This window comes from Rousettus aegyptiacus, unplaced genomic scaffold (genome assembly GCF_014176215.1).
Source record: "Rousettus aegyptiacus isolate mRouAeg1 unplaced genomic scaffold, mRouAeg1.p scaffold_m13_p_3, whole genome shotgun sequence".
Classification (NCBI taxonomy): Eukaryota; Metazoa; Chordata; class Mammalia; order Chiroptera; family Pteropodidae; genus Rousettus; species Rousettus aegyptiacus.
The window spans coordinates 56,985,668-57,012,422 of record NW_023416306.1 but is presented as its reverse complement, the minus strand read 5'-3'; the positions used below and the strand labels follow the sequence as shown (position 1 = coordinate 57,012,422).

The 26,755-nt window shown below is 32.0% G+C and overlaps 1 protein-coding gene across 5 annotated transcripts in view; it reads left to right on the top strand.

The window, feature by feature from the left end:
* ZDHHC21 (zinc finger DHHC-type palmitoyltransferase 21) overlaps positions 1-26,755 on the top strand; it is a 64,063-nt gene continuing 37,308 nt past the window's right edge. Inside the window, exons 1-7 of one of the 5 annotated variants that reach the window (XM_016157338.2) lie at positions 1-139; positions 6,016-6,147; positions 8,766-8,921; positions 11,576-11,774; positions 12,949-13,047; positions 18,867-18,978; positions 21,907-22,045. In XM_016157338.2, coding sequence (XP_016012824.1) covers positions 11,621-11,774; positions 12,949-13,047; positions 18,867-18,978; positions 21,907-22,045 — 504 coding nt within the window. In that variant the 5' untranslated portion in view covers positions 1-139; positions 6,016-6,147; positions 8,766-8,921; positions 11,576-11,620. The remainder of the gene's footprint in view (positions 140-6,015; positions 6,148-8,765; positions 8,922-11,575; positions 11,775-12,948; positions 13,048-18,866; positions 18,979-21,906; positions 22,046-26,755) is intronic. The other 4 variants (XM_016157337.2, XM_016157341.2, XM_016157340.2 and 1 more) reach the window with 4 other exon arrangements.

Sequence of the window (26,755 nt, the reverse complement as noted above, 5' to 3'; positions counted from 1 at the left end):
CTCGGACTCCCGGAAGCGGAAAAGGAGCGCGGCCCGGCCTGGGCGAAGGCGGCACTGGAGGAGGCGGAGGAGGAGGAGGGGGAAGAGCCGCTGGCGGCCGCGAGACCAACGGCGGCGAGAGGAGCGCCAGCCAGCGCCGGTGAGTGTGTGCGGGCGCGGGGGCCGCCCGGCCGCCCCGCGCCCCCGCCCCGCCCGCCGCCCCCGCGCCCGCTGCCCTCACCTGGCTGCGCTCCCGCCCCGCGCCCTCTCCGCTCCTGCCCTCCGCCCGCTTGGGACCCCCCGCTCTTCTCGGTGCCCGGCTGGTCCTTGGCCTGGCCTAGCCAAGAGCATCTACAGCCAAAGCTGCAGCCTCCCGCCGGCTGCACCTCCCCTTAACTGGTGGTGGGTGGGTTCCTGCTCTAGCCGAAATGATTTTGGTAGATTGTCGTGTTTGTTTGTTTGTATGTTTGTTTGTTTGTTTATTTATCTGTACCCCTAGTTTCTCGCCTGTGAACTGCTGTACCCCCCACTTGGAGTCTTGCGCAGCAATTTCGGATTTATGCTACTCCAGCCTTTCATTCATTTCCAGATCTCTGGTATGGGGCTGCTGGTATTAGCAGGAGGAGAAATAGTTTACTTCTTTATTGACCTTCTGCCTTCCTCCTTCAGATCCAAGAGTGATTTTAGAAAATGGCTTATGGATGGGCAGCAGTTTGCACTTGTTACCATTTACTGTAATAGAATTTTAACTGGAGAGTCCATTTAAAGTTGTGGTCTTTCTCAATCTGTATTTGGGTCACGTTTTATGATTCCTTGTGAGTCAGTGGAGGATGTCTGTATCTCTAGGGCTGAGAGAACCTGACCGGCTATTACTTGAAAAATACTGCAATGTAGCAATCCATAAAAGTACAGGAGGGCAACAAAATCAAGGTCATTGTGGGTGGGTCATAAATTATATTGTAAAGTTACAGTCTGAAATAAAGAGGACTGAGGATAGTTAAGGGCAAGTTAAAAAGATGTGTCAAATGGATCCTCAGCCTAGTATGCTACTACGTGTACTTTAAAAAATTAACTACCTATCTCGTGGTGGTAATAATAACCGTAATAATAACCATACTGTAGTATGTGCCATCCCTGGACAAAAATGCATTGGTGTAGTAACTTGTTAAATCTTTCCAAATCTTTAGATTTTATTTATTTTAAAGATGAAATCAGATAGGTGTTTTATTTACCTTAGGTTGTGCTATGTGTCTTAATAGCCAAAAGATTTTTGAAGAATAGGTGAGGTGAGAAATCAGTCAAAAGAACCAAATGAGATTTGGTGTTGTGGAAAGAGAAACTAAATTTTAGCACCGTTACTATCACGATCTTGCTGTGGGATCATGGGTAGGTCAGTGATCAATGCCATTTTTTCATCTATACAACTAGGGAGTCAGACTAAATTCTGTAAGGTTTATTCGCTTTCCCATGCTTACCTGGCATACACTATGTTTGTAAATAATTTAAGACCCTTTAACATTTTTAGAATACATTTGAAACATTTACTTGAAGAAGTACTGGTAAAATTATATCAAAATATAAGTAAAAAATGTACAATTCCATACTTTTGGAATAGTGTTTGTGTAGTACTATTCTAGAATTCCTCATTTGGGATGTAAAGCAATATGAGTATATTAGGTCTCTTCGAACTGTTGTTATTTCTGTTAAATTTAACATACTTTAGAAATTGTATTTGGAATAAATGAAATAGAACATATGTTAGATTAAATGATGACTGTGTTGCATCGCCTATCTCAGGGGTGTTTTAAGATCAATCTAAGCATTTTAAAATGCATGCACATAACCATCAGCTTAACAGGTAGGTTCTAAAACAAGAAGTAATCAGTGAATCATAAAACTTTTACTTATTTCCCCATGGCCTCATTTATTTTAATTCATAGGGACTGATTCAGAACTTGTAGAAAAGGGCATGGGTAAAATAATGCCATGTATTAATGAAGAAATGAATTGAGAAGTCTAGTAATGTGTCCACGGAGGTTTTCCTTTTTTTTTTTTTTGAGCCAATAAAATTTTTTTCAGCGCAGAAGGCTACATAGTGGTGGTATCAGTACTACCAGGAATAACAGGGAATGCAGAGGAAAAGCTATTTTTATTACCAGAAAGTTGTTCCCTAAACTCAGTTGTACTTTATATTAAGGAATGAAGACTTTTGATATTGCTTTAGTAAAATGGTAGGATTCAGATTCCACTTTTCAAATATACTAAATACAAGTGGCAGTTTAGCCTTTAGTAGAATAATTGGTGCATCGATACCTCTTATTAAAGTTGAAAATGTTTGAGCTGTTTTGAGTCAGTAAAAAACGTAGGTGAAAGACAAGAATGGAAAAACACCAGTCTTTGTTATTGTCAGGATAGTGATCTTTTGGTTAACAATCATTGGTAAATTGAGTTAGCCTAGTTTAAAAATCACATCTTCATGGACGTGAAGTAGCACTGCTCACATTTTCACAAAGTCTTTCTGGAGAACTCAGCAGTTGAATCGGAATTCCCTACTTTAATTATGCTTTCTTCATTGACTTATGAAATCAGGTTCTGATTTTCTTCCATGCTTCTTTCCATAATTCATCAGTCCTTCTGCTTTTACGCGAAAGAGATTTAATTTACAGGCTTTAGTTCAGTCTCTCTATTTCAGATCGCATTTGTTTTGGTTTACTGCTTAAAAAGATCTTATGCCAACTCTAGTTGAAAGGCTGTCCTATCAGAGGTTTCTCATCTCTGACAAGTAGTTCTCTGAATTCAGTATTAGAAAAAGTGGGTAGCTGGGATATGGTTAAATTGTATCACCGCTTTAATCATGGGGACCCAGAATCATTTTTCATTCTGTAGTTTGTAAGACTAGAAGTAAAACTCCTTTTAAAATTTCCTTTCCTCTCCTCTCTCCTACTTCTCTTTAAAGTTATCATTTTTGGAGGTGCTTATTATTTGCCAGGCAATTCCTCATTTAAGCATGACAACAACTCTGTGAATTAATATTATGATTACCATTTCGCAGATAGTTAATATGAAGCTTGAAATGAAACTGAAGCTTGGAGAGCTAATAAGAGGCTCTGTTGTAATTTGATTGTTGTTCTCTTTTTAATATATGTACAGAATTAATTTTCTACTCTATTGAAATAAACCGAATACCTATGTGATATTTTAAAAAATCGAATATCTCAGTTAATTATTAAGGAGAGCGCAGTCTGATATTTTAGGTAGAATTTTGACCAGTTTGCAGAAGTTAAGTAGCTGTGTAAATATGTTTAAAAGTATATAGTTGTAACTTTATGTTTTTCAAGTTTATATTAAGTTGCAATTGTAAGGTTTACATTTCATATATTCATATACCCATGCACGCGCGTGCGTACACAAACACACACACACACACACACACACACCATTTTCTTTTGGCCCTGTAGGGGAAAGTTTTTTCTTTTTCTGATTTGCCCTATAAATCCTATAAATTGTTGATTGTATTTGTTTAGACACAACAATGTTAAAAATATTTAATAACATCTTATAGTTAAGAAAATTTGGGATATTCTTTGTTATCCCAAAATTTCTTGGATTTTTAAGCTTAGTATTGCTTCTATACCACATAGATGAGATTTGATTCAACAGTGGTGGTGGTGATATTGGTGAACTAGATGAAGTGTTCATCTTGTTTTGGATGCTATGGCTGCAGTGTAGCTCAAATAACTATAAATGTAAAGGAGGATTTTTCTTTGATTTTAAGCCAGTGAGTGACTGGGGTTTGACTCATAGATGGTTGACCTGTGCTGTTACCTAATAATATTGCTGACAGAAACTGTTATGCTGAAACATTAGGAAGCCACCCTAGAGTCGTAGTCTTAGCAGCATTATTGATCTTGGCCATGCTTCAGAACATTTTGTTATACCAGCTCCTTTACTCTCTCATTCCATATTTTGTCTCTAAGAAACAAAGGTGCAGCTAAGGAGACCACGATAAATTAGCTTAGAAAGTTAGAGTAGAAACAAATTACATTTCACAATCTAACAGTCGTAGACCATAGAAAATTGACCCTGAGAGAAAAAAATTAATATATATATATACACACATATATATATTACTTACATATATATATACATATATGTATATATACACATATATATACATATATATGTATATATACATACATATATATACATATATGTGTATATATATGTATATATACACACACATACATACATACATACACACACACATACACACACACACACATATAGAATGGAAATGAAATGATAATGATCTTGATATAGTTTTCACATCCTCAGTATGTCATAGTTTCTCACTGCTATGGTAAGCAGTATGCTTAATAAACTCATAACTTATCCTTTATTTCCTGTCTTGGAGAATGGTACTATCCTTCTCCTAGGCCCTAAGTCAAAAACTTGGGAACCATTCTAGCATGTGAACCCTTTGCTTAAAAAGAGTTGTTCAGCAACTCCTGTCACTATTACTCATTACGTTCTTAACTGCCTTTTTCCAGCATGCCTCCTGTTTTAAGTGTTTCTTCCTCATTCCCTGCTCTTCCCCATCCCCATTTTAAGTTACCACTTTTGGGTGCTTACCATGTGCTCTCATTTCTCATCTGAGTAACTAGTAAGCCTAGTTTATTTCATGTAGTCAGTCTTGGAGCTTCCAAGTGTTCCATTCTTCCAAGTGTTACTCTTCTTTCCAAAATGCAAATTTCATCATGGCATTCTTCTGCCTAAAATCTTTTAGTGGTTTCCCACTGTGTTCAGGGTGAAGTCCAAGCTCATTGTCATAGTTTAACAGTATGTTTCACTCTTAGATCATGCTCTGCTTGTGGGTCATGAAATATCAGAGTACATCACATATTGTAAGGGTGAATATCATTTTATTAAACTTTTTTGGTTGCATATTTCATACAATGGAAATATATACTTATGTATCTCATATATTCCTGTGTGTACTGGTAACATTACGAAATATATTTCTTAAGAGTTGATTGAGGTCAAAAGGTTAGACATGTTTTTTAGCATTCTTCCATATGCAATGATTCTAGTCATTTCAGTTTAATTGGCTTTTCTGCCTGCTTTTATACCTTTGCTTATTTGCTCCCTTATTCAGAAGAGCTACCTGCCAGTTTTCATCTAGCTAATTCAAAAATTTCATTCTTTGGAAATTTTTTTCCTGGTAACAACTTACCATAGTAAATACATTTGTATTGCAACCTAGTATACACATAAATATTCATATAAAGAAAGTTCCATGAAACAATAACCTTCCTGTATGAGATGCTTTCTTGCCCCCTTGCCTTCTGTCTTACCTCATCTTACATGATGTTGATCTTGGCCATTTACTAGTCTGTCTGTCTTCACTGAGGTTAGGGCTCCTCACTTTTGTATTTATACCCGGTGCCAGGGTGTAGTATACAGTCAATAGATGTTGATTAAATTAATGAAATGTTGAATTGGTATGTTATCTAGGACTCTTTACAATATTGTTTAAGCTTGAACTGTAGAAGATAACTTTTATAGTTGCTTCTCAATGGTTTTATTACAGGAGGATAACTTTTTTCCTTAAAACTTTAAAACTAAAAATTGTTTTTATGTTAAATTCTTTATATTTATCAATTGTCACTGCATCGTTCTAGCCTTGCATCATTATAGACATTACATTGCATTTTGTCATATCAGTGACCTCAGAATTGATTATCATTTGTGATTTGTGGTCAGCAAGTTTGATGAAGTCCAAATGCTGGACACATAATGCTAATTTGTTTTTATGGGAACTGAGTGGTTTCAAAGGAGAGAACTTTCATGTATAACGGTAATCAAATGCAGATTTGGGGGGGGGGGATGGGGTGAGACATGAAAGCACAGAATCAGGTGTAGTTGAATCATCTTATTTCTGAATATGTAAAACTTTGTAAATGACATTTTCACAGGATATTTAGTTACTTCCAGTTTTCCTTTGTGAAAAATAATTATTTATTAAACCATTAATAGATTCTCATGGAGAACTGTTATTGAGGAGAGAGATCCATTTGTTGAAATGTAATAAAAAAGAATGAATCAAGACAAAACCTCTAAATGCAAGCACCAGAAAAATTACAACACATCACAGTGAATTTGCAAGTGGTAAGTCTGCATTTAATTTTACATGGGAATATGTTTCTGAATTATGTGGCATGGGATCCTTAAAGTCTTATGTTTAGATGTGTTTAACAGTTGTTCATTTGCAAAGTAAAATTATGTTTATTTAAAAGCTTTTTATTAAATTTTAATTAAACATTTTCTTAGATAAGGCTTTTTTCATAGAGAAAAATAATCTGTAAGTAATACAAGTTTTAGACACATCTTTCTGGATTATGAATCTTCTATGGCTTTACAGCTGATGCTCCTGCACTGCATTTTTAAAAATATTAATTTTAAAAACATATAATTTAAGGATAATATGGAGTGATAAGAGAGGCTTTAATTAAACACTTTGTAAGGTTGTAGTGTCTAATCAGACCCCATAGGCTATCTTTATATTTCTGTTGGGTGAAAAGAATTTAGAACTACATATGTTTATTAATAAACTTAGAACATGTGAATACATACACAAAATGTGAAAGCCTTCCTTCTCATTGCTCTTTCTTTCCTCAGCTCAGTGATAACTACTGTTAACAGTTTCATAGATTTGTTCTTTCACACTTTTTTCCTATACATTTATAGAAATTACTTATAAATATATTTTTTATCAAAAAAATTACATTATACAAATATTTCTATAACTTAATTTCTCCTCCAACATTTAAATACGAAAAATTTTAACAGGAAAGTTGAAAGAATTATTGAATATAACATCTGACTACCTATTACCTACATTAACAACTAATATTTTACTAAACTTTATCACATACTCATCCATCCCTCTGTCCATCTGTCAATCCATTTTAATTTTTTTGGATCCATTTCAAAGTAAATTGCAGACATCAGTCCATTTCCTCCCCTTCCCAGTACTTCAGCATACATATCATTAACTAGAGTTCAGTGTTGGTTTACAGGGTTTTTAAAAAGGTAAATTTACATACCATGAAATGCACCAATCTTAAGTGTATGTTTACTGAGTTTTGACAATTCATAACCTCTGTATCTCACACTCATATCAAGATAGAGATCACTGTCAGACACTGCAGAAAGTTCCCTATGCTCTTTCCTAGGCTATCCGTATCCTCCCTCCCTTCAGGAAACCACTGTTAAGATTTTTCCCCTCCATCATAGATTTTGCCTATGTAATTTATTTTTCATCGCTCCAGTGCTATGTGTAGGTAGCCATATGCAGATCTAGATCTACCTCTTTTTTTCCTTTGTTTTTTGTTTTCCTTTTAAAATTGCAGTGGCTCGAAAATAGTCTACACTAAGAATGTGTTATAATTTGATCATTCCCCTGTCTTTACGTGTACATTTAGGTTGTGCCATATTTTTGTGATTGTGAAAAGTGCTGTATAGAACATTCTTATATGTATATATACCTGTCTACTCTAGTGAGTATTTTATAGGTGTTACTAGAAATAAAACTCCTGGGTCAAAGAGTTTAACATTTTAATAGATACCATCAGATTGCCCTCCAAATGATTGTATCAGTGAAAGTGTATGAAAGTGCCCTTTTTCCTCTGCCTTCTCAACACTGGGTTTCATCTATCTTTCGAAAATTTTTTCAATACAAAAGATGAAAAATATACCTAGTTATTTCACATTTTCCTAATCACTAGTGCTTGGTTATTGGATTTTTTTCTTTTCTGAATTGCCTCTATGTATTTACTTTGTATGTCTCTTATTAGTCATATGTTATATTATTTTTTCCAGAGATGCTTTGTCTTTTAACTTTGTTTTTGGTGTGTTTTGGAACTTCAGAGTTTCATTATGTGGTCAAATTTGACTTATGGAGCACCTTCCTTTTTTTAATTTGGAATTTATTTGTGAGCACCTTCCTTTTTTTTTATTTGGAATTTAGGAGAGAAAGAAAAATCACTGTGAGCTGAGGTACTAGGAACATTTTCATATGGAGAGTGAGATTCAAATTGACCTTGGAGTTTGAGTTGAATTTAGAGTAAGCAAAATGGTAAGGTCATTTCAGATAGGAGAAATGTGAGAGGGAATATATTTTTCATATTCATGGAGCGGTGATAAAACCACTGGCTGAGGTGGCTGATAAAACTGTATATTTAGAGACATATATTTGACTACTAGATTTCTTGTCAATTATTTTGGCTAACTTTTACCATTTTCTAAAATCTGTATTCTGATGTTACAGTTTCTATCACTTTAGTTTTATAGCGACTTGAGTATTCTTCCTCAGAAAAATGTGTAGTGAAATTTAGTTGCCTGAAAAGGCAAAAAAGGAAAGGCGGTTTCCTACCAGAATAGTTTGAACATTGTAAATATTTACGTAGTCCAGTTTATTAGAGTTGAATTGTAATTTCTTTTTTAAAAAGTTTGTGCTGTAGTAATTTACATCATTTAATGAAGTTAGTCACAGCACTCAAGTATAGTTACCAGATAGCAATCTTAAAAAATGTTGAAGGACCAGTATGTCTGCTAGTTACATCAAAGTTTGAGTTATGAGCTCACCATTTAATATACAAATTACTATGTTGGAATCTCTACCTAATGAAAGTATTTTACAAATGCCACTCTTAAGATGGACTAGCAACATTGTGTTCAGTTCAGTTGTTGCTCAGGATGTGTAATAGTTTCTGTTCAACCATGAGCCACGCCTGGTAGATATTACGTGAGTGGAGTGATCCTGCACCTCTACCAGTTACCGGTTTCTGTTTGAAATCTGATTTGAAGATCTTGGGAGACTACTGTTTTCTTCTCTACAATCTACTTGTGAAGATTATGTAGCACTAATTTTCACTAATCAGGTATTTAAAGAAATATTCAACATCTTATTTGTTTTCTGTTTTATTTTTCCGTCTTTCGCTCACTTTTCCTTGGGGATGCTTGTTCATCTAGACTTTGTTGCCTGTATATGTTTACATCCAGGAAAAACACAACTTTTAAACTATACTTTTCACTCTCTAATATTTTTCCGTTGTCAGGAATCTTCTAGTGATAAGAAAAATTCATTATTTTCTGAGAGAGGAAATTAGAAATAGGATTTAAAAAATGAATGAGTATTTGATAATTTGCTACTTGTTTTGCTGGCTTATTTGCTTTTCTTTTTCTAATATTAATAAATATTAAATTTAGAAATAAGTAATGAAATTCCTCTGTTATGTATAATTTGTAGACTATTGTTTAGTACTGAACAGGACTGAAAAGTTAAATGAAAGAAAGTATATAAAGTTAATAATATTGAACATGTTGAGAGACGGTCTTCTGTCTTTTAGCACTTGATGGTTGGCAAGATTATAAACATAAACATTCTTTTTAATGCTTCTCTTTTTAGTTATGTAGATAGTTTATCATTTGTATTTGAGCTCCTTTAGTTTTTAAAATAATACCTAGACAATTAAATAGCATGCTTTATCCTCTGTGACTTTCTTCATTTAAATGTGATAAGTCTTTTAAATTTCTAATTAAAAGTTAGTGAAGTTCAAACATCTTTTAAAGATCTAGGCATGATTCCTATTTTAGACCACCTCTGATTTAAACAGTTGGGTATTGTCGTGTTTGAGCTCTTGTCTTTTTTTCTGCTGCCCCAATATTTGTAGATTCTAGGGATGATAGCAAAGGGGTATTCTTTTAAAACTAAGTAACTCTTAATGTTTTTTTTCTTGAAGCTTTGCAGCTTTAAGAACATTGACAGGGCCTCCAAGAGATGATACAGGGAAGCCTTTCAACTGATGATAATTCTTAGAATGAAATAATCTGGGAATTAAACTGAAAATTAGAGAGTCATTACTTGAATTTCTTCTGACCCCTAATATCTAATCAATTAGTAGAACTTACTGGACTGATTTTACTATTTCTTCAGTTGATCTCTTCTCTAAAAGTAATTTTGGCTATTGTCTTCTCTTAGCCGAACTGATCTCTGTCTTTAATTTTATTCTCCATTCCAGATCTTCAATAATTTATTTAAAGTATAAGTTTCATTATGTTAACCCCCTGCTTCAATAGCTCTTCAGTGCCTAAGAATGAAGTCTTAGCTTTCTGACATGACTTCTGTATGTTCTTCATGATTTAGCCCCTTCTTTTCCAACACTCACTCTCCTCTGAAAGCTTTGTAATTTATGATGGCAGTTCGTAATAACCTCACACGATTTTTACTCATACATACCTCCTGCTCTTCCTTCTGTTGGCAGTATTGTTGTCACTCTTCTTTGCTTACGTAAATTTTATTCATCTTTTAAGACTGAATTCAGGTTTTACTCCCTATAGGAAGTCTTCCTCTGATTTAACCGGTCCCCATCTTTTGTGCCACTAGTAACACCTTGCCCACATCTCTGGAACTTACCATGTTCTATTAAACCCATTTAACGATTCTTTAGACTGTTAATTCTTTTAAGCAAAGACCGTATTTTAGTCATCACTGTATCTATAATACCTAGAAAGTGACTGCTATATAGTGGAGGCTCAGTGAATGTTTGTTGAACTGAGTTCAACTCATTAAAGACACTCCTCAGTTGATTTTGGTTTGCTTACAGGTTTGAGAAACACTTTGAATTTATTATTGTATTATTCTGTTGTAGTTTATGTAAAAGTTGTCCCCTTGACCTTGTACAATAGTTTATTATTTAAGCTTTATGTCTACTAAAGTATGAATATTTTTTAAGTCACCTTTTTGGTACCATGGATGTAGAAATATCTTAACTTTAAATGGCTAAGTGGGTTGGGGGAGGGGGTTCTGTTTGCATTTCATTAACACTCAACTGAAAAAAAGCTCCATTTAAATAGGAATCTTCTTGAGTTGATAGTGATGAGTAATTGGTCTTTATTCCATGAATTTAATTATTTTTGGCAATTCATAATTGCTTTTCACTTTCTAGTATAGTTTTTCAAAATGATTTTCAAGCTTTTCGTTATGGTTTAAAATTAAATTAAATTGCACAAATATTAAGTGTACAGCTCAGGGAATTTTTATATATGTGTATACTCATAAAGCACTACCCAGGTCAAGATATAGAATGCTTCTAGCCTCTCAAAGATTTCCTCATGTCCTTTTCCAGTTAATAAACCCTTTTCCCATCACAAGATTACCACGATTTTGACTTGAATGCCCATTGGTTAGTCTTATGTTGAAAGGCACAAAGAAAGTTTTTATCTTTTGTACACTCATTTCTCTCGGGTGTGCACATGGTATTCCTGGGCTAAGTGCAGACTAATGTTAACCTCAGAAGGTAGCGTCAATTTATATTTTATAACAATTCATAATGAAAATTGAAATTAAATTATTTGAAGTTTTTAGTGAAGTTTTTAATATCTTTGAACTTATTTTTGCTTTCCAAAGTGTTCTATTTTGTCAGAAATATACAAAGAAAACTAATATCATTTTATAGTTGCCAGTAATATAGTTTTGTTTTAGTCAAATAATTTTTTCTATATGAGTAACATTTTTCTTTTTTTCTCTCCTTAGGATCATCTCTCCTTGTGGGTTGGCAGGCAGTTATAGGACTGCAAAATGGGTCTCCGGATTCACTTTGTTGTTGACCCACATGGTTGGTGCTGCATGGGTTTGATTGTTTTTGTCTGGTTATACAATATTGTTATAATTCCCAAAATTGTCCTCTTTCCTCACTATGAAGAAGGACATATTCCAGGCATATTAATAATAAGTAAGTTTCTAGGTCTTTATTTCTTTATATAATTAAAGATTTTCCTCATTTTGAATATTTCTAGAGTATAGTGCTACTATGATCTTCCTTTTAACGTTATTAGTACTGTTATTACTGTTATTTACTAAATTATGGAAGTTTTTAAAAAATAATGGACTTTATATATATTTTTCAGGGTTAGATAAATGTGATATTTCTGAACGTAACTCTGCAAAATATATAAAGGTCATTTTGTTTAAAAAAATCTGGTAACAATAGTGCTAATTTGCATGTGTCTGTCTATTTTTAATGTTTCTTTTATATATTTATTGCAAATGTAGAAGGAGTTTTAGGACTGCAGATGATATCCATTACTGAGAAATGAGAGTTTCATGATAAAAATATTGATTATGATGTTGATTATAACACTGAACTTCTGGATAATTTTTGTCTGCTATAATTCATTGATAACGGCTTGCTTATGATTAAAAGAATAAGTTTGAAATGACATATTTTACATGTACACAGCATTTACAGTTGCCATGTACATTTTGTCATTTTGACTTCATAAGAGCTGTGGGAAATACGATCTCTGTTACACAAATGATAAAGCTGACCAGTATCATGTAGTCAGTGCTCGTTAGCACTTGAACTAAGTTTCCTGTTAAAGGTGCCTTCTTTTTCCCTTAACAAAATGTCCATTTCTTATTCATTTTAAAGGTGGAATTATACTGTTATTTTTTCTAGTTTTTCATTTTAAAACTTTAAAAAGTTTCTAGATTCTTTATTTTCAAATTAAATATATTAAGAGCTATCAAAAGGAACAGTTGAACATAACTAGTGCAAAGTAATTTTGAAGATAGCCAGTTAGAACTAATGAAAAAGTTTAATTGCAGAATGGGTTTAAAAATACTGCTTTGATTCTTTCCATTATAGTATATGTAGTAATTAAAAGGGAATCCATTTATGTTATTACTGCTAGGGAATCTCTGTTAATAAAGAATCTGATTTATAACAAATTTATCAGTTATTATCATGCAGTATTATTTGATGAATGAAATGAATTTATCATTTAATTTTATCTTTTGAAAATTATCTTGATAGATTAAAATATACATTTAAACTTTAAATATGCTGGTTTATAAAATGTTTTGAAGGGTAAATGACTAATTTTACTTATTTGTGTATTTCAAAGTCTTCTATGGCATTGCCATATTTTGTCTGGTTGCCTTAGTCAGGGCCTCAGTAACTGATCCGGGAAGACTTCCTGAGAACCCTAAGATTCCACACGGAGGTATGGTACTCTTCAGATTCATCAGTTTTACTACGACAGAATTATCTTTATTAATATGTTTTATTACCTTTAGTATGTATTAGTTATATATGTCATCTAACACAACTTTCAAGTTTTTTCTCAAATGTTTTCTTTCCACAGTTCTCTATTTATTTAAAATAGCAAATCCCAGGCGACTCCTCATATCCCCACTCCCTGGCTATCCTTTTCAGTTTGCTTGTGTATTTATTTGTCTCTCCTCCCACTCTAGATCTGTATAATCTCTGTGAGGGTGTAAATTTGTTGTTTTGTTTTCTTCATTTGATTAGTGCTATATCCTTAGTGCCCGGGAGAGACTGTCACTTAGTAAATGATGGGTAAATATTTGTTGAATGATGTATAATTTATATGAGAAATTATATTTTTATTCAACAAAAAAAATTTCAATGGTGCCATTTACCTCATGATATAATAAATATATTTTCCATGAAAAATTTGAAAGCCTTTTATTCTAGTTGCAGTTAAAAGTAATGTTTAATCACCTTATTACATAGTAATCGTTCACACCACAAAAATGAGGTTAGAGTGTATTGCTTGTTTTATTACATGCTGATATAGTAAGCCTCATTTACCTTTTATCTTGAGTTTCACTTTTTGATTATTTGCTCTGTAAGCTTTGAGAACTCTGTACTTTTTTTTCCCTGTGAACTGATATTTATTTATTTTTCTTTTTAAAATTAAATTTATTGGGGTGACATTGGTTAATAAAATTTATAGATTTCAAGTGTACAATTTAATAATACATCATCTTTATGTTGTTTTCTGTGTTCACCACCCAAAGCCAAGTCTCCTTCCATCACCATGTACTTTCTTCTGTTAAAAAATTTATATGTCTTCGTTGTACATTCTAGAGCCTGAATACTTTTTATAATAATTCAAGGGTTTCCATACTTGCTGCGCATTAGAATCACCTGGGGAGCTTTTAAAAATCTCAATGTCCAGATCACATCACATTAATTAAATTGCAGTGTGTCGCGGTGGATGCCAGGTATTTTTTGAGTACTGATCCTAGGTGATTCTAGATGATTCAGTGTATAGCTGTTTAGGAAGCAATTATGCCTTTCAAAATTGTATTAAGTGGCAGGTTGCTTATAGAGCCTCTCTATGAGTTTCTGATTATTGTTTTTTGAGACCCATCATTTAGGGGCTTGCTTGGCCTTGCAAGTTTAATGATTAAATGGGAATGATATGACACCGATGTTTATATAGCTGTAGAAGTTCTGAAAACTATGCTGAATATTTAGTTTTATTATAGGAACAGTATTACTGCCACTTAGCAGTGTGTGTTTTTGTGGGAGGGTAACACTCTGTGGTTTGTATAAAATCCCTCTTCTCAACTAGCCTAAACCAAAGGCTCTAAAATATAGATAACATGTATTGTCTACTTCAACTCTAAAACTCAATGTTCCCAGAAAAATCAAGCAGTCTTTTCCTAACTCAGAATCCGTTTCTGAAGAAATCTTTATTTTGCAGTGGTCAAACAGTGGCAGATAACTGCAAATCAGTGAATGGGGCTAGGGAGGAACTATTTTTATATTGAAAAATCTTATAGCTTTTCTAATGGGAGTGGCAGCTACTCAGCTACAGTGAAATTGTCATGCAGGCCTAGTAGTCTTAGATCTGACAGTTTTTAAAGAGATAACAGGGAATCTTAATGTTTTTGAGAAATTTCATTATTTTAAAAAAATATTGACATCTAATTAAAAATTTAAAAATATTATAGACTGTAGATAATGGAGGACACAACCTTGCTAACTATTTGAATGGCTGTATTATATCTGGTTTCATTTGACATTTGGCCTGTTTTCTTCACTGAGTCTAGAAAACTACAGATGAATAATTTTAGCTCTTTATTCACTTTTGCTATGATTTTGGAGAAAATTCGAAGTCATGTTTTTAGTGCTGGTTACCTGATTATTTTATAAATATGGTTTTAACTCGTAAAAAAAAAACCCAAATTTTAACAGTGAAAAATAATATAACATGACTAAAAAGTTGGAGCTATAGAATATTGATATTTATTCAGCATTGTTTTAAGGTTGAGCACATTGATATAATTGAAATTTTTAGAAAAGGAAATTTAAATACTAATACTTTTGTGATTTTAACCATTTTTTAAATTTAATTACTTTGAAGTAATTTATATGACTCTTTTTTTAAAAAAAAAAACAATAAATTTAGTATCTATATGACCCACCAAATATTAGGCAGTTTGAATCTAAGAGAATGTTCCATTTTCCCATGCAAAGATCTTTAGAGTTTGATTTTATAAACTTTAAGGCATGTAGATGAAATAGTCAAAGGAAATTATTAAATATATTATTTAAATTATTCACATGCATGTTTGAAATATAGAAATACTACTTTTTGTCACTTTCAAATTTTATAAAATGATTTTTATTCAATATCTTAACATTTTTAACAGCTTTATTGAGTATAATTCACATGCCATGTAATTCCCTCATTTAAACTACGCACAGTGGTGGTTTTTAGTATACTCACAGAGTTGTGCAAGTATCATCACCACAATCAGTTTTAGAACATTTCAGCAAACTCTTAATGGTATGTTTTACTTCAGTGTTTCTATCATCACTAGAGATACTTTTTTGACACATTGTTACAGAGCAAAATCTTTTTCCTAAATTTTAAAAAATATAGCACATTTTCAATTTGTCTGATGCTCTTCCTTAAAATTTTAACTCAAGCTATAGGGATGGATAAATATGCTGTTAATGCTTAGAGTCATGTAATTACCCATAGTTTTGCTTTTTTCTCTCCTTTTATATTGCTTTTTAAAGGTGATTTGTAGGATACTTACTGACATTTATTTCCTACAATGGCAACCAGTTCTGTCAGGGAATCTCTGTTAAGACCCAAAACTTGTATTGATTTTGGTAGTTTCAAGTTATATTTTTTCCCCAAAACACTACTTTGTCATTTTCAATGCAGTAATTGGGAAAGGGCCCCCTAATATACAAGTTGTTTAAAAGACTCAAATAGAAGGTGATTTTTTCCTTTCTGAGGGATAAACAAAACCAAACCTTGCTTTATATTCATTTATGGATTTACAGCATTAATAAGGATCCATGTTAAACAATGTAATACTGTTTACTTACATTAAACACCCTCAGTCACTTATGGAGTTTTTCTTTTTTTCTTCGATTTATGTTTTGCTTTGTCCTTCTTTTCAAAATGTTAGTTTTTATTTTTTCTATTGCTACTGTAAATAGGCAGTTGGAGTCTCTCTCATAAGACTTTTATTTTATCTTACTAGATAACTAGTAACAAAAGTCTTGTAGGAAATTATCAGACATCAGATCGTATCAGATACCAGGGTCCTTTTTGGACACGAATAAACCCTAAAGAAAGAAATGGAGGAGACTAAAATGGTTTATAAGTATGTAAGATAGGTTAAGATGGATGGATTTTTTTCTTACTATACAAGCAGAAACATAGATTACACTTTTAATTAAATTTCTAGATTTTTACAATAGTAGTTTTTACTTTGTTTTCTAAAAACAAAGGTGTGTGTGTGTTTGTGCTCATGCATGTGTATGACAATGAGATTTTGTAGGTATTTCTCATTTTAGAAACTTGTATCTTAAATTTAGCAAAAGTAATGTCTCAAGCTTTTTTTTAAAAACAAATTTATGGTTCAGACCATAAATCAGCAGACTCTTCTTTACTGTAAAGGGTCAGATAGTAAATATTTTCAGCTTTATGGACCATATGGTTTCTGTCACAACTTCCTAGCTAGGCCATTGTAGCACAAAAGCAGCCATAGACAATATGTAAATGAAAGGGCATAGCCGCATTCAAGTAAAACTTTATTAATGGATACCGAAATTTGAGTTTCGTGATTTTTTACATGCCACAAATTATTATTATTCTCAATCATTTAAAATTGTCAAAACTACTCTTAGCTCATGGGTCACACAAAAACAGGTTGTGACTCAGATTTGCCTATGAACTGTAGTTTGCCAAATTGTGATCTAGAATACAGAATTATAGACTTTCTCTGCCTGTGGCCAGATACTCTCTTCTCTTCTGAGGATAAATATTTTAAGTATGCGTAAAGAATTTTATTCTCTAGAATATGATATGCTAAAATTGCCAATAATGAATATACCATAGTTATGTTTTAAGGGACTAGTTTAAGAACATAAAGTTTTTATGTTGTCTTTTAATGAAAATTGGCTCACTGAGGAGAATCTTCTTTATGATTATATTTTTTCAAAGTGTTAACATTGGGATGTTTGGGAGCATCTAGTTAAGTGGGGGGAAAAGTGTGACATTGTATTTTGCCTCGTATGAAGTGAGTTTTATTTCACTTGCAGTAAAATAATACTAGTTTAACTGTATCTAAATTAAGCTTTAAAACTTGCTCTCTCACTTGATGTGCTTTCATTAAAATAAGAACTGTAAGTAAGAAATTAAAGAGGATTTTATTTTAAAATGAGATCTTAAATGTATAAGATAAGTTCTCACCTTTCACATTATTGAAACAATTTTGATAGAGGTTTTATTTATACTTCATTGATTTCTTCAGAGACATCTATAGCCGAATGTTTTTCTAACACTTTACTATATAAAATTCCAATGTATTGATTTTATTTCTGGCCATTAAAATAAAAGAATTAAAATAGTGGGTTATTTTATTTTTTTAGACTGTCAAGCACTACCTACTATGATCTTCTTTCACTTGAGTTTAGACAATTTGATTTAAAAAATTGTATACTTTTCATACTTTTGTAAGCACTTAGTGACTACCTACTGTGTGATAGGTTCACACTTTGCACATACTAATATTCACTCTGAGTGGGGAGTTAGATTGATTTTACATACTTTTAATGAGGTTAAGATATAGTTTAAACATAAGTGATGGAAGATTTAATTTTGTAAAAGTAAAATTTTTTTAAACAAATATTATTAAAATACATTCTGTATAACAAAGCAAGTTGTCTTGCCTTGGTAAATGCCTTTCCCATATAGTTTTAATGGATCTGATTAGAATAATTTAAAATGAAAGCACATGACTTTTCTCTTTATTTCTACAAACATCCTGTTTTTAGTATAAAACTTGTTTGCGTCCTCTTTCATTACAGGCTAGAGGAAATTACTCTTGATGGTAGGACAGTTTTGTAAAGAAGTTTATTTCCATTAAGCAGTAGTCTCATAATCTTTTCACTTCTGTAACTATTCTAATACATCCTAAACTAATCTGAAATTCTTTTCCAAATCTCTCTCATAAACATTGCCAAATGAATCCAGCGATATTAAAAATTAAATGGCTTTTGGCCGAGAGCGTGAGGAAACAGAATGCCATCTCTGTTTCTCTTGATTGATTTTGACTTATTAATCCATGAAACCAGGGCTCAGTGTTATTCCTTCTTTAGAGCCTTAATAAAATTTCTAGACATAAATTTGTTTAAATAAAATTCTGTTTAAATATAATAATTTGATTGTACTTTAGGGTTTTGTCATTAAATTTTACTTATAGCAACATATCCAAAACCCAGATACATTGTTTTCTATCTCTTAGTTTGACTATTGATGTTGTCATATTTTTATGGAGTTTAAACTTAGAAACATACAAAATCAGGTATACATAGACTAGAACAGCAACGTTTATGGCAAACACATTTATACTGGAGACTTAGAAGAAAAATTTCTTAGACATATATATTGAAGACTTCCTATAAAATCTCCTATTAAGTTGTTGCTGAATTTAAACACTACTCATTTGCCTTCATTAAATGGATTTTAATTTATTTCTCTAGAAAGGGAGTTCTGGGAATTATGTAACAAGTGTAATTTGATGAGACCAAAGCGTTCCCATCACTGCAGCCGCTGTGGCCATTGTGTTAGGAGAATGGATCATCACTGTCCATGGTAAGAAATGAATAATTCACTTTTAGGGAAATAAACCTAGTAAAAAATAAATCTTAGTGCTTATCACATTTATGCAAAAGATGTATCAAGGTTATATAGTTTTAAAAAATCTTTTTAATCAGGATACATTTTTGATCGTATGGTTTATGAAATCCCAAAGTCATTTTTCCACAGAGATCCTATCTTTTCTAACAAGGAGATATGTGAGCAGAAAACTAAGAATTAACATGTGCTCAAATACACAAAAGACTTAGGGTGATTATGTTAAATGAGATAATATATGTAAAGCATTTTGTATACTGTCTGACACTTCGAAAGTACTTAAATAATAGCTGTTATTGTTTCTAAATGTAGTAAACCATATACATCCCATTGTTTGAATTTACTTTTCCAGTTATTTAAAGAATAACACTTTTCAGGTACCCTGATTCTTCATTTTAAGCCTTTTCAGTATTATATATTGGATATAAGTATTAACATTGCATACATGCTGGATGTGTATAAGTGGTAATTAGTTGATTCTGCTGAACTGCCAACATTTTTGGTCAATAGAGGGCTCTCTTGTAATATTTAAAAATACTCAGTTCAGAAATAGAATTTTTTAAAATAAATGCTATGAGAATTCTTCATTGTATCTCATTTCAAAGCTGTCACAAAAATCTGTGAACAAGATATTGTATTTTAATTCTGTTTTATTTAGCATGGGATCTCTAAATATTTAAACTGGTATATTGTAGCACTTTATAAATATATCTATGCATATATATTTATGTTTGTATACACATGCATGCATGCATACAAAGTTAACTACATAATGGGCTTCTTAAATTTATGACTGCATTTATCTAAAGTGGACTCAAAGGAAGAGTTTAGCTTTGCCTAATAATGCTAATCAATTTAGAGTTTCTCTTATTTTTGATAGCTTATTTTAATAGCATAAGTTGTTATTAGCAGTCTTTTAGTGGAAATTTGAGTTTTACTATAAACTGATTATTTAAATAGAAGGTAATTATCCGAGATTAGAAAAATCAGGAAGAAAAGCATTTTAGATAAAAGCACTTTGTTTATTATATCAAAAAGCTTAAAATTGTCTAATTCTATCAGCAGGATATTATAGTGTATAACAGTTGGTTTTAAAATGTGCCTTGAATTTAAACAGATTAATTCTCTAGTATTTTCCACATCTCCGTGATCTGTTTACAATTAAAATAGCAATAGATTTTTAAAAGCTAGGTAAAAAGGTAATAGATTTTAAAAATCTAGTTAAACAAGTAAGTGTAATTATACTGAAAAACTCAATTTTATATACTTTTTAGAGTCATGTTTCTGATGAACTAAAAATATAACAAATGTTCATGGTATCATGGATATTGACACTTCCTTTTATAAAAATGTAATAGTTTAAGCTTAAAAAAATACCAGCTCACTAGGAAATGTTTTGGTACTATAGAGATTAGTGATATTATTCATTTATTTACTTTTAAAGAGTAAAGACTAACGATGACAAAATAAAGTGGTAGTGCTTAAACTCTAATTGAGGTGAGTTCTCTATTTCTAGGCTTCTTGCTTCCAATTTAGTCAACTTCTCAGAGTATTGGTGGGAGGAAGAGTGGAAGTAGAAAGAATTGGAGGATGAGAAAGGAGGGTAGATTAGGGATCTAAATAGATTTTAGGGTTTTTCATGATTGAACACTGCAATAGAGCATTGCTGAGATATTCAGTGTGAGGGAAATGTGCAGTGTGTATTGGAAGCAGGGAGAATTTTTGTTATGTTCAGAAACTGCATTGTTCTAACTACTTTACAGCTTTAGGTTCGGAGGTCAATCCTCGGATCACTCTTTCTGTGTATTTTAATTGTTTCCAAAAGAACTCTTATATAAATTGACTATTTTAGTGTTTCTTAAAGCTCTTCAGGTAAAAAGAATGTCATGATCATAGCAATTATTTCTAAAATTGTGGGAGACAGGAAGGATGGTACAAGAATAAGTCATCTTTCAAGCAACACAGTTCTCTGATAGTCTTGCTTGTAAATAACAGAACAGGAACTTTTCTTGTTAAAGCATGAGCTCTTAAGTCTAAGAAATGCCTCTGCAAAGTTATCTATTCAGCTCTATATCTGATATTAAACAATAGTTTGATAACACACCTTTAAAATAACTTAAGTTAGGAATTGAACCTATTATATCATTTTTTTCCCCAAAAGGTGGCAAGGTAACTTATAGTTTTGAACTAGTGTTTTCTGCTGGAATTGTAAAATATTTTGGAAATTTGGGTACAAGAAATTTTAAAACAATAAAATGTTCAGGTTGCATTATCCTTGAACTTTTCTGATTATAACATTAATCTTTCCTAGTTCTAGTGCACTATTGTATTGCTGGATGTATAGCTCTAAGAATTTGTAAATAGTTTTGAATATATGTTTATTTTCAGCCACCAAGGATAGCTTTTAAAAGAAAAATTATGAATGCTTAGCAATTATCTCAGAGTCACAGATTTAAGTTTTTTTTTTTTTTTTGCTTCACATCATTCAAATTGCTCTCCAAAGTAGAATGTTGTAATGGATGAGCAATGTATAGAAGATGATTCTTGTTCTCTTGACCACAGAGTGTACATGCTCTGTCACGTGTCTTGACTCCTTTGTTCCTGTTTCTATATCAATGAAACAAGGAGACTGCTATCTGCTCTTCCTGCCTCACTGGGTAGTTGAAGGGGGATCATATCCATGGAGTACCTCTGTGAAGTAGTAAGTGCTTTACAAATGTGAGGTAGCATGTTTATATCTTTTCATATGCAATGTTTGCTTTAGCATATCTCCATGAAGTTAAGCATATATGAAGTTCTTTGTTTTTATTTTTAGTTTTACCAGTTCTGAAATTGACATTTTAAAAGTTTAATATGATTTTTCTTTTTTTATTTTTTTTTCTTCAGGATTAACAATTGTGTTGGTGAAGATAATCATTGGCTTTTTCTGCAGTTGTGTTTCTACACTGAACTTCTTACTTGCTACGCACTGATGTTTTCTTTCTGCCACTATTATTACTTTCTTCCACTAAAAAAGCGTAACTTGGTAAGAAATGTTTATATCCACTAATGTTAGAGCAGCAGTATCATACAGTTATAAACATGTGGTTCTTTTAAGTGCAGAAGATTGAAAACAAAAGCAACAACAATAAACCCCCAAATTAATGAATTTTAAGATATATTGGAATTGAGAAAGTAGACCCTAATCTGACATTCCTTTTTAACCAAATCCATTTAAGATTGTTTATTAGTATTGAGTGACTTTCTTTAAAAAGCAACATTTTAGATCTTTTAATATATATGTTTTGGTTTCAGATATCTACAATAATGAAAAACAAAGTGAAAAATGTTAACTTCTTATTTCTGTCCAGGAATCAAAATAGACATCAGAATTTTAAATGTTCTCAAAGGAATATTAGGTTCTTGAGAAAAAGGACTCTCCCTCTCTACTCCCCGATCTTTTCACAGTAACAGTAAGAATTTGCAGGATGCTTTAAAAAATTTTATGTACCATTAAAGGCAGTGCTTCTCTTATTTTGTAGAGGAACTACAACAGATGTTAATAAGACTTGCCCCAAAAGGTGATAGTAGTGGTGGTGTTGGTGACAGCAGCAACTAGGAGTTTTAGGTCCTTGACTATATATATCAACCCTATGCTATGGGCATGCCATTTTAATTCTCACTTTAATGCTCACAACAATCACATCAGGTAGGTACAGTTTTTTTCCCCATTTTTATAATTGAGGAAACAGACTAGTAGGCTTTAAGTAAATACTTACTGAAGTGATTATTCAAGTGATTTCAGTTGTTGAGCGGGGATTTGAACCTAATCTTGTATTTTCTGAATCTACCCTTCTGTGTTTTTGTGTGTAAAGCTGGGATTTGAGCCTGATATTCTATGTTATTTAGACTCCGATTATGATTTTTTAAAAAAACCCTGTGTGTGTGTGTGTGTGTGTGTGTGTGTGTGTGTGTGTGTGTATCTGTGTTCATGTGCACCTGTTTGTGACAGAGGAAGAGAGTATGCACAGGGATGCCGATATGCATGTGAGGAAGCAAGGTAGGGGAAGAAAGGGGGAAGAAAGAATCCCTGATGAAGAAGGGGGATTTTTCTTTCCTATTTGTATAATTTTATATTGTTTAAGTCTTTTATATTAAAAACAATTTCAATGATGGTACATATAATTAAATTTTGGAATAAAGGCGAGAGTGAGAGAAGTCTTTAAGTTCTATGTATTTAGATCTTTCTTGTACATATTTTATATAATTAAAGGATATTTGCTATTGTCGCTGGGCTATATATGTTAGTGGGGGCTTGTTGTGATTATGCTTTTTAAATATAGATTGAGCAATTAAAATTAAATACTAATTGAAAAAGTTCAAAAGAGAACACTTCAAATATAGCTGACACTTTCACACTGAGTATTTAGTGCTTACTAGTACTGTAGTTTTAGAAATTTTATCTTATGGGTTAATTTCTGATATAATTGGTAGTATAGTTAGAATATATAAAAGGTTGTACATATTACCCCAAGATTAACTTGTTTCAAATAATTGAGCCTAATAAGAAAAGCATTAAAATAAAGTTTCCCAATAAGATTAAGATAATCATTTTGATAGAGAGATAAAGTTTAGTGACATTAAATTGGGAGGTTCTCTAGGAAAGAATGCAAGGAGGAATTGGCAAACTGTGAGCCTTCAATTAAATTAGACCTGCTACCTGTTTTTATTAAAAAAGTTTTACCAAAGCATAACTACTCTCATTTGTTTACATATTATCCACAGTTGCTTTAGGGCTACAACAACAGAGTTGAGTAGTTGTGACAGAGACATGTGGCCCGATAACCCTAAATATTAACTATATGTGTTTTTATATTGAGTTTGCCAACCCTGGTAGTTTGCCAACCCCTGGAAAGATCTTGGCTTTGTAAACAGATACACTTAAGATCAAAGCCTGGCTTTTCTTATCTGTATAACCTTTAACACTTCCTTTAACTTTCCTGAATTGCAATGTCTTCTTGTGAAAAATACGAATAATAATAAGATTAAATAATAGAGATAACACATGTAAAAGTACCTGGTATATTATAGACAATTCAATTTATGTTACATTTGTTTTTAATGAAAGCTCTCAGAAGGAGGGAACAGTTTTCCTTTGGCCTATGAAAATTTTATAGACTGTTTAACAACATTACTGGGAGATAGATAACAGACTAGATACATTCCAATACTCACGAATATAATGATAATATTCAACTGAAGGATTAAGACATTTGAAATTACAAAAGGTAATTTTCTTCTCCAAATGTGAAAGTTAGAAACCCCGGAAAAATTAGCACAAGTTAGAGGAAGAATTACTTTTTTTAAAACAGAAAAACTGACTGTAGGTGATAATATTTGAATACTTAGAATTTTGTATATATACATACACAAATCATACTACGTGCTGAGAAAAGACTAGCATAGTAAAAGTTTATTGTGAGATTAAAAATCTGGGAAGAAAATAGAAAAAGTGAGTTTAAGTATGGTTTTGAAAATTCAAACCAGATTTTCCTTAGAGCAGTCAATTGTAGAAACAATACAGATGATTTTTAGTTTTATAAAAAATCATAATATGTTAGACAATAGGATTACGAAATGAAAATCAAATAATCAGCAAGGTCATTGTAATAAAGCTACTTTGGTGTAATAAGCAGTAAATTATAAGTAGTTCTAGGGACCTGACAGTTATTTTATCTAATAGTGCTAATGTCCCTTTAGCCTAAGTCTTATAGTATCCTTATTGTTAAGTAGGATGCTTTTATAATTACCTTCGTAATAGAGTTAATGAAATTGAAACCCAAAGAGGTTATGTTACATTTCCAAGATCATTTAGCATCCTATTGAGGAATCTAGTATGTTTTAACCTTGTTTATGGTACATTCTCTGAATGAATGAAGTGATTTGTATATTATAAAGTTAGGTATATGAAGAACTTTAATGTTGCCCAATATAAGAAAATACTAAATTCATAAAATTAGAATGTTTATTATTGATGTTTCTAACCTACTTACTTTTACTAGAGTAAAGTTAAATTTTAGGACCAGAACTTTAAACTTGGGGAAAATATTTTATAATTAAAAAATATTTTATAATTAAAAAAGCCCCAAGGATCTGAAGCAAACTGAATATTCAGTAGCACTCAGTATTCATTGAAATGAATTCTAGTCATTTCTCTGATTTAGATGTTGATAATTTCAAACTCTATTACTAGATGCATGCATTGTAGAATTCTAATGTTTTTATGGGCTGGATAGATTGACTCTTGTATCACAAATTATACCTCTTTATCTGCAGTAATGATTCTTGTCTTAAAATATATTTCTTTCTGTTGTTAATTTCCAATATCTGCTTTCTTCTGGATGGTGTTTTCATGGCATATCTTTTTCCTTCTACTTTAAGTCTTTCTCAGTTGTACGTCTTGTCTGTGTCTTGTAGACGCCAGATATTTCATTTTTTTAATCTAGTGTGATAATCTTTGTCTTCTAATTAGAATATTTATTTTTATTTAGTGTAACTGATATTCTTTCATCTTGCTGTTTATTTTTTATTTGAGCCATCAATTTTGTTCCCATTTTTCTACTTTTTCTTTTACCTGCTTTAGAATTTTCAGTTAAAAAATATCTAATTTATCACTTCCCATGGCTTTTTTTTAACTCTTTTTTTAATGGGTTTCCAGAGTTATAAACATTCTTCCCTGATTTTTTTTGAAGTTGAATCTAAGTACTTTGACCACTGCCCCGATAGCGAATTCAGCAGCTTTACAATACCACCTGTCACCATCATTTTTGGTCTTGTGGGGTATAAAATAAATGTAGAACTAAAACACATAATGGGATGTTGTGTCGTTTATATTTTATGTATTATAATGTATATGTTATATGTTATATGAAGTCAGTATTCATTTAGAATTATCCAAATAGGAATGTTTTACCTAGTCTTTCACGTCGTCATAGGTTTCTCGGCTTCTTTCTAGGAATATTTTCTGCCTATTGATACAAGTCAGCTGAAACAAATTCTCCTAGTGTTGTTTCACCTGAGAATATTTTCATTTCTCTTTCATTTTGAAGGATTTATTTGCTTGGCATAGAACTATAGTTACTTTAAGTGTTAACAGGTGTTATTGCATTGTTTCATGGTTTCTATTATTTCTGTTGTAAAGTCACTTAGATAATTATTTATTTTATTTCAGCTTTATTGAGGTATAGTTGACATATAAAAATGTAAGATATTTGAGTTGTATATCATCATGATTTGATGTATGTAAACACTGTGAAAGGATTCCCCCATCTAGTTAATACATCCACACATATTTATCCTTTTTTTTTCAGTAAAAAAAAATCTTTTAGATTTCAGTTATACAATACAGTTAACTTTAGTCACCATATTTTACATTAGATTCTCAGACCTTATTCATATTGTAGCTAAAGTTTATATTATGCTTTTATCAGCCTCTCTCTATTTTCCCAAACCCTAGCCCCTGGTATACTTTACTCTGTGTTCCTGTGAGTTCGACCTTTAAAGAACTTTTTTTTTTTTTTTAATTCCACATATAAGTATTTGCCTTTCTCTGTTTGGCTTATTTCACTTCATATTATGTTGTAAGGATGCATCTATGTTGTTGCAAATATTCTTTCTCATAGCTGAATAATATTCCATTGTGTGTATATACCACATCTCCCTTATCAGTTCATCTATTGATGGACTACTTAGGTTG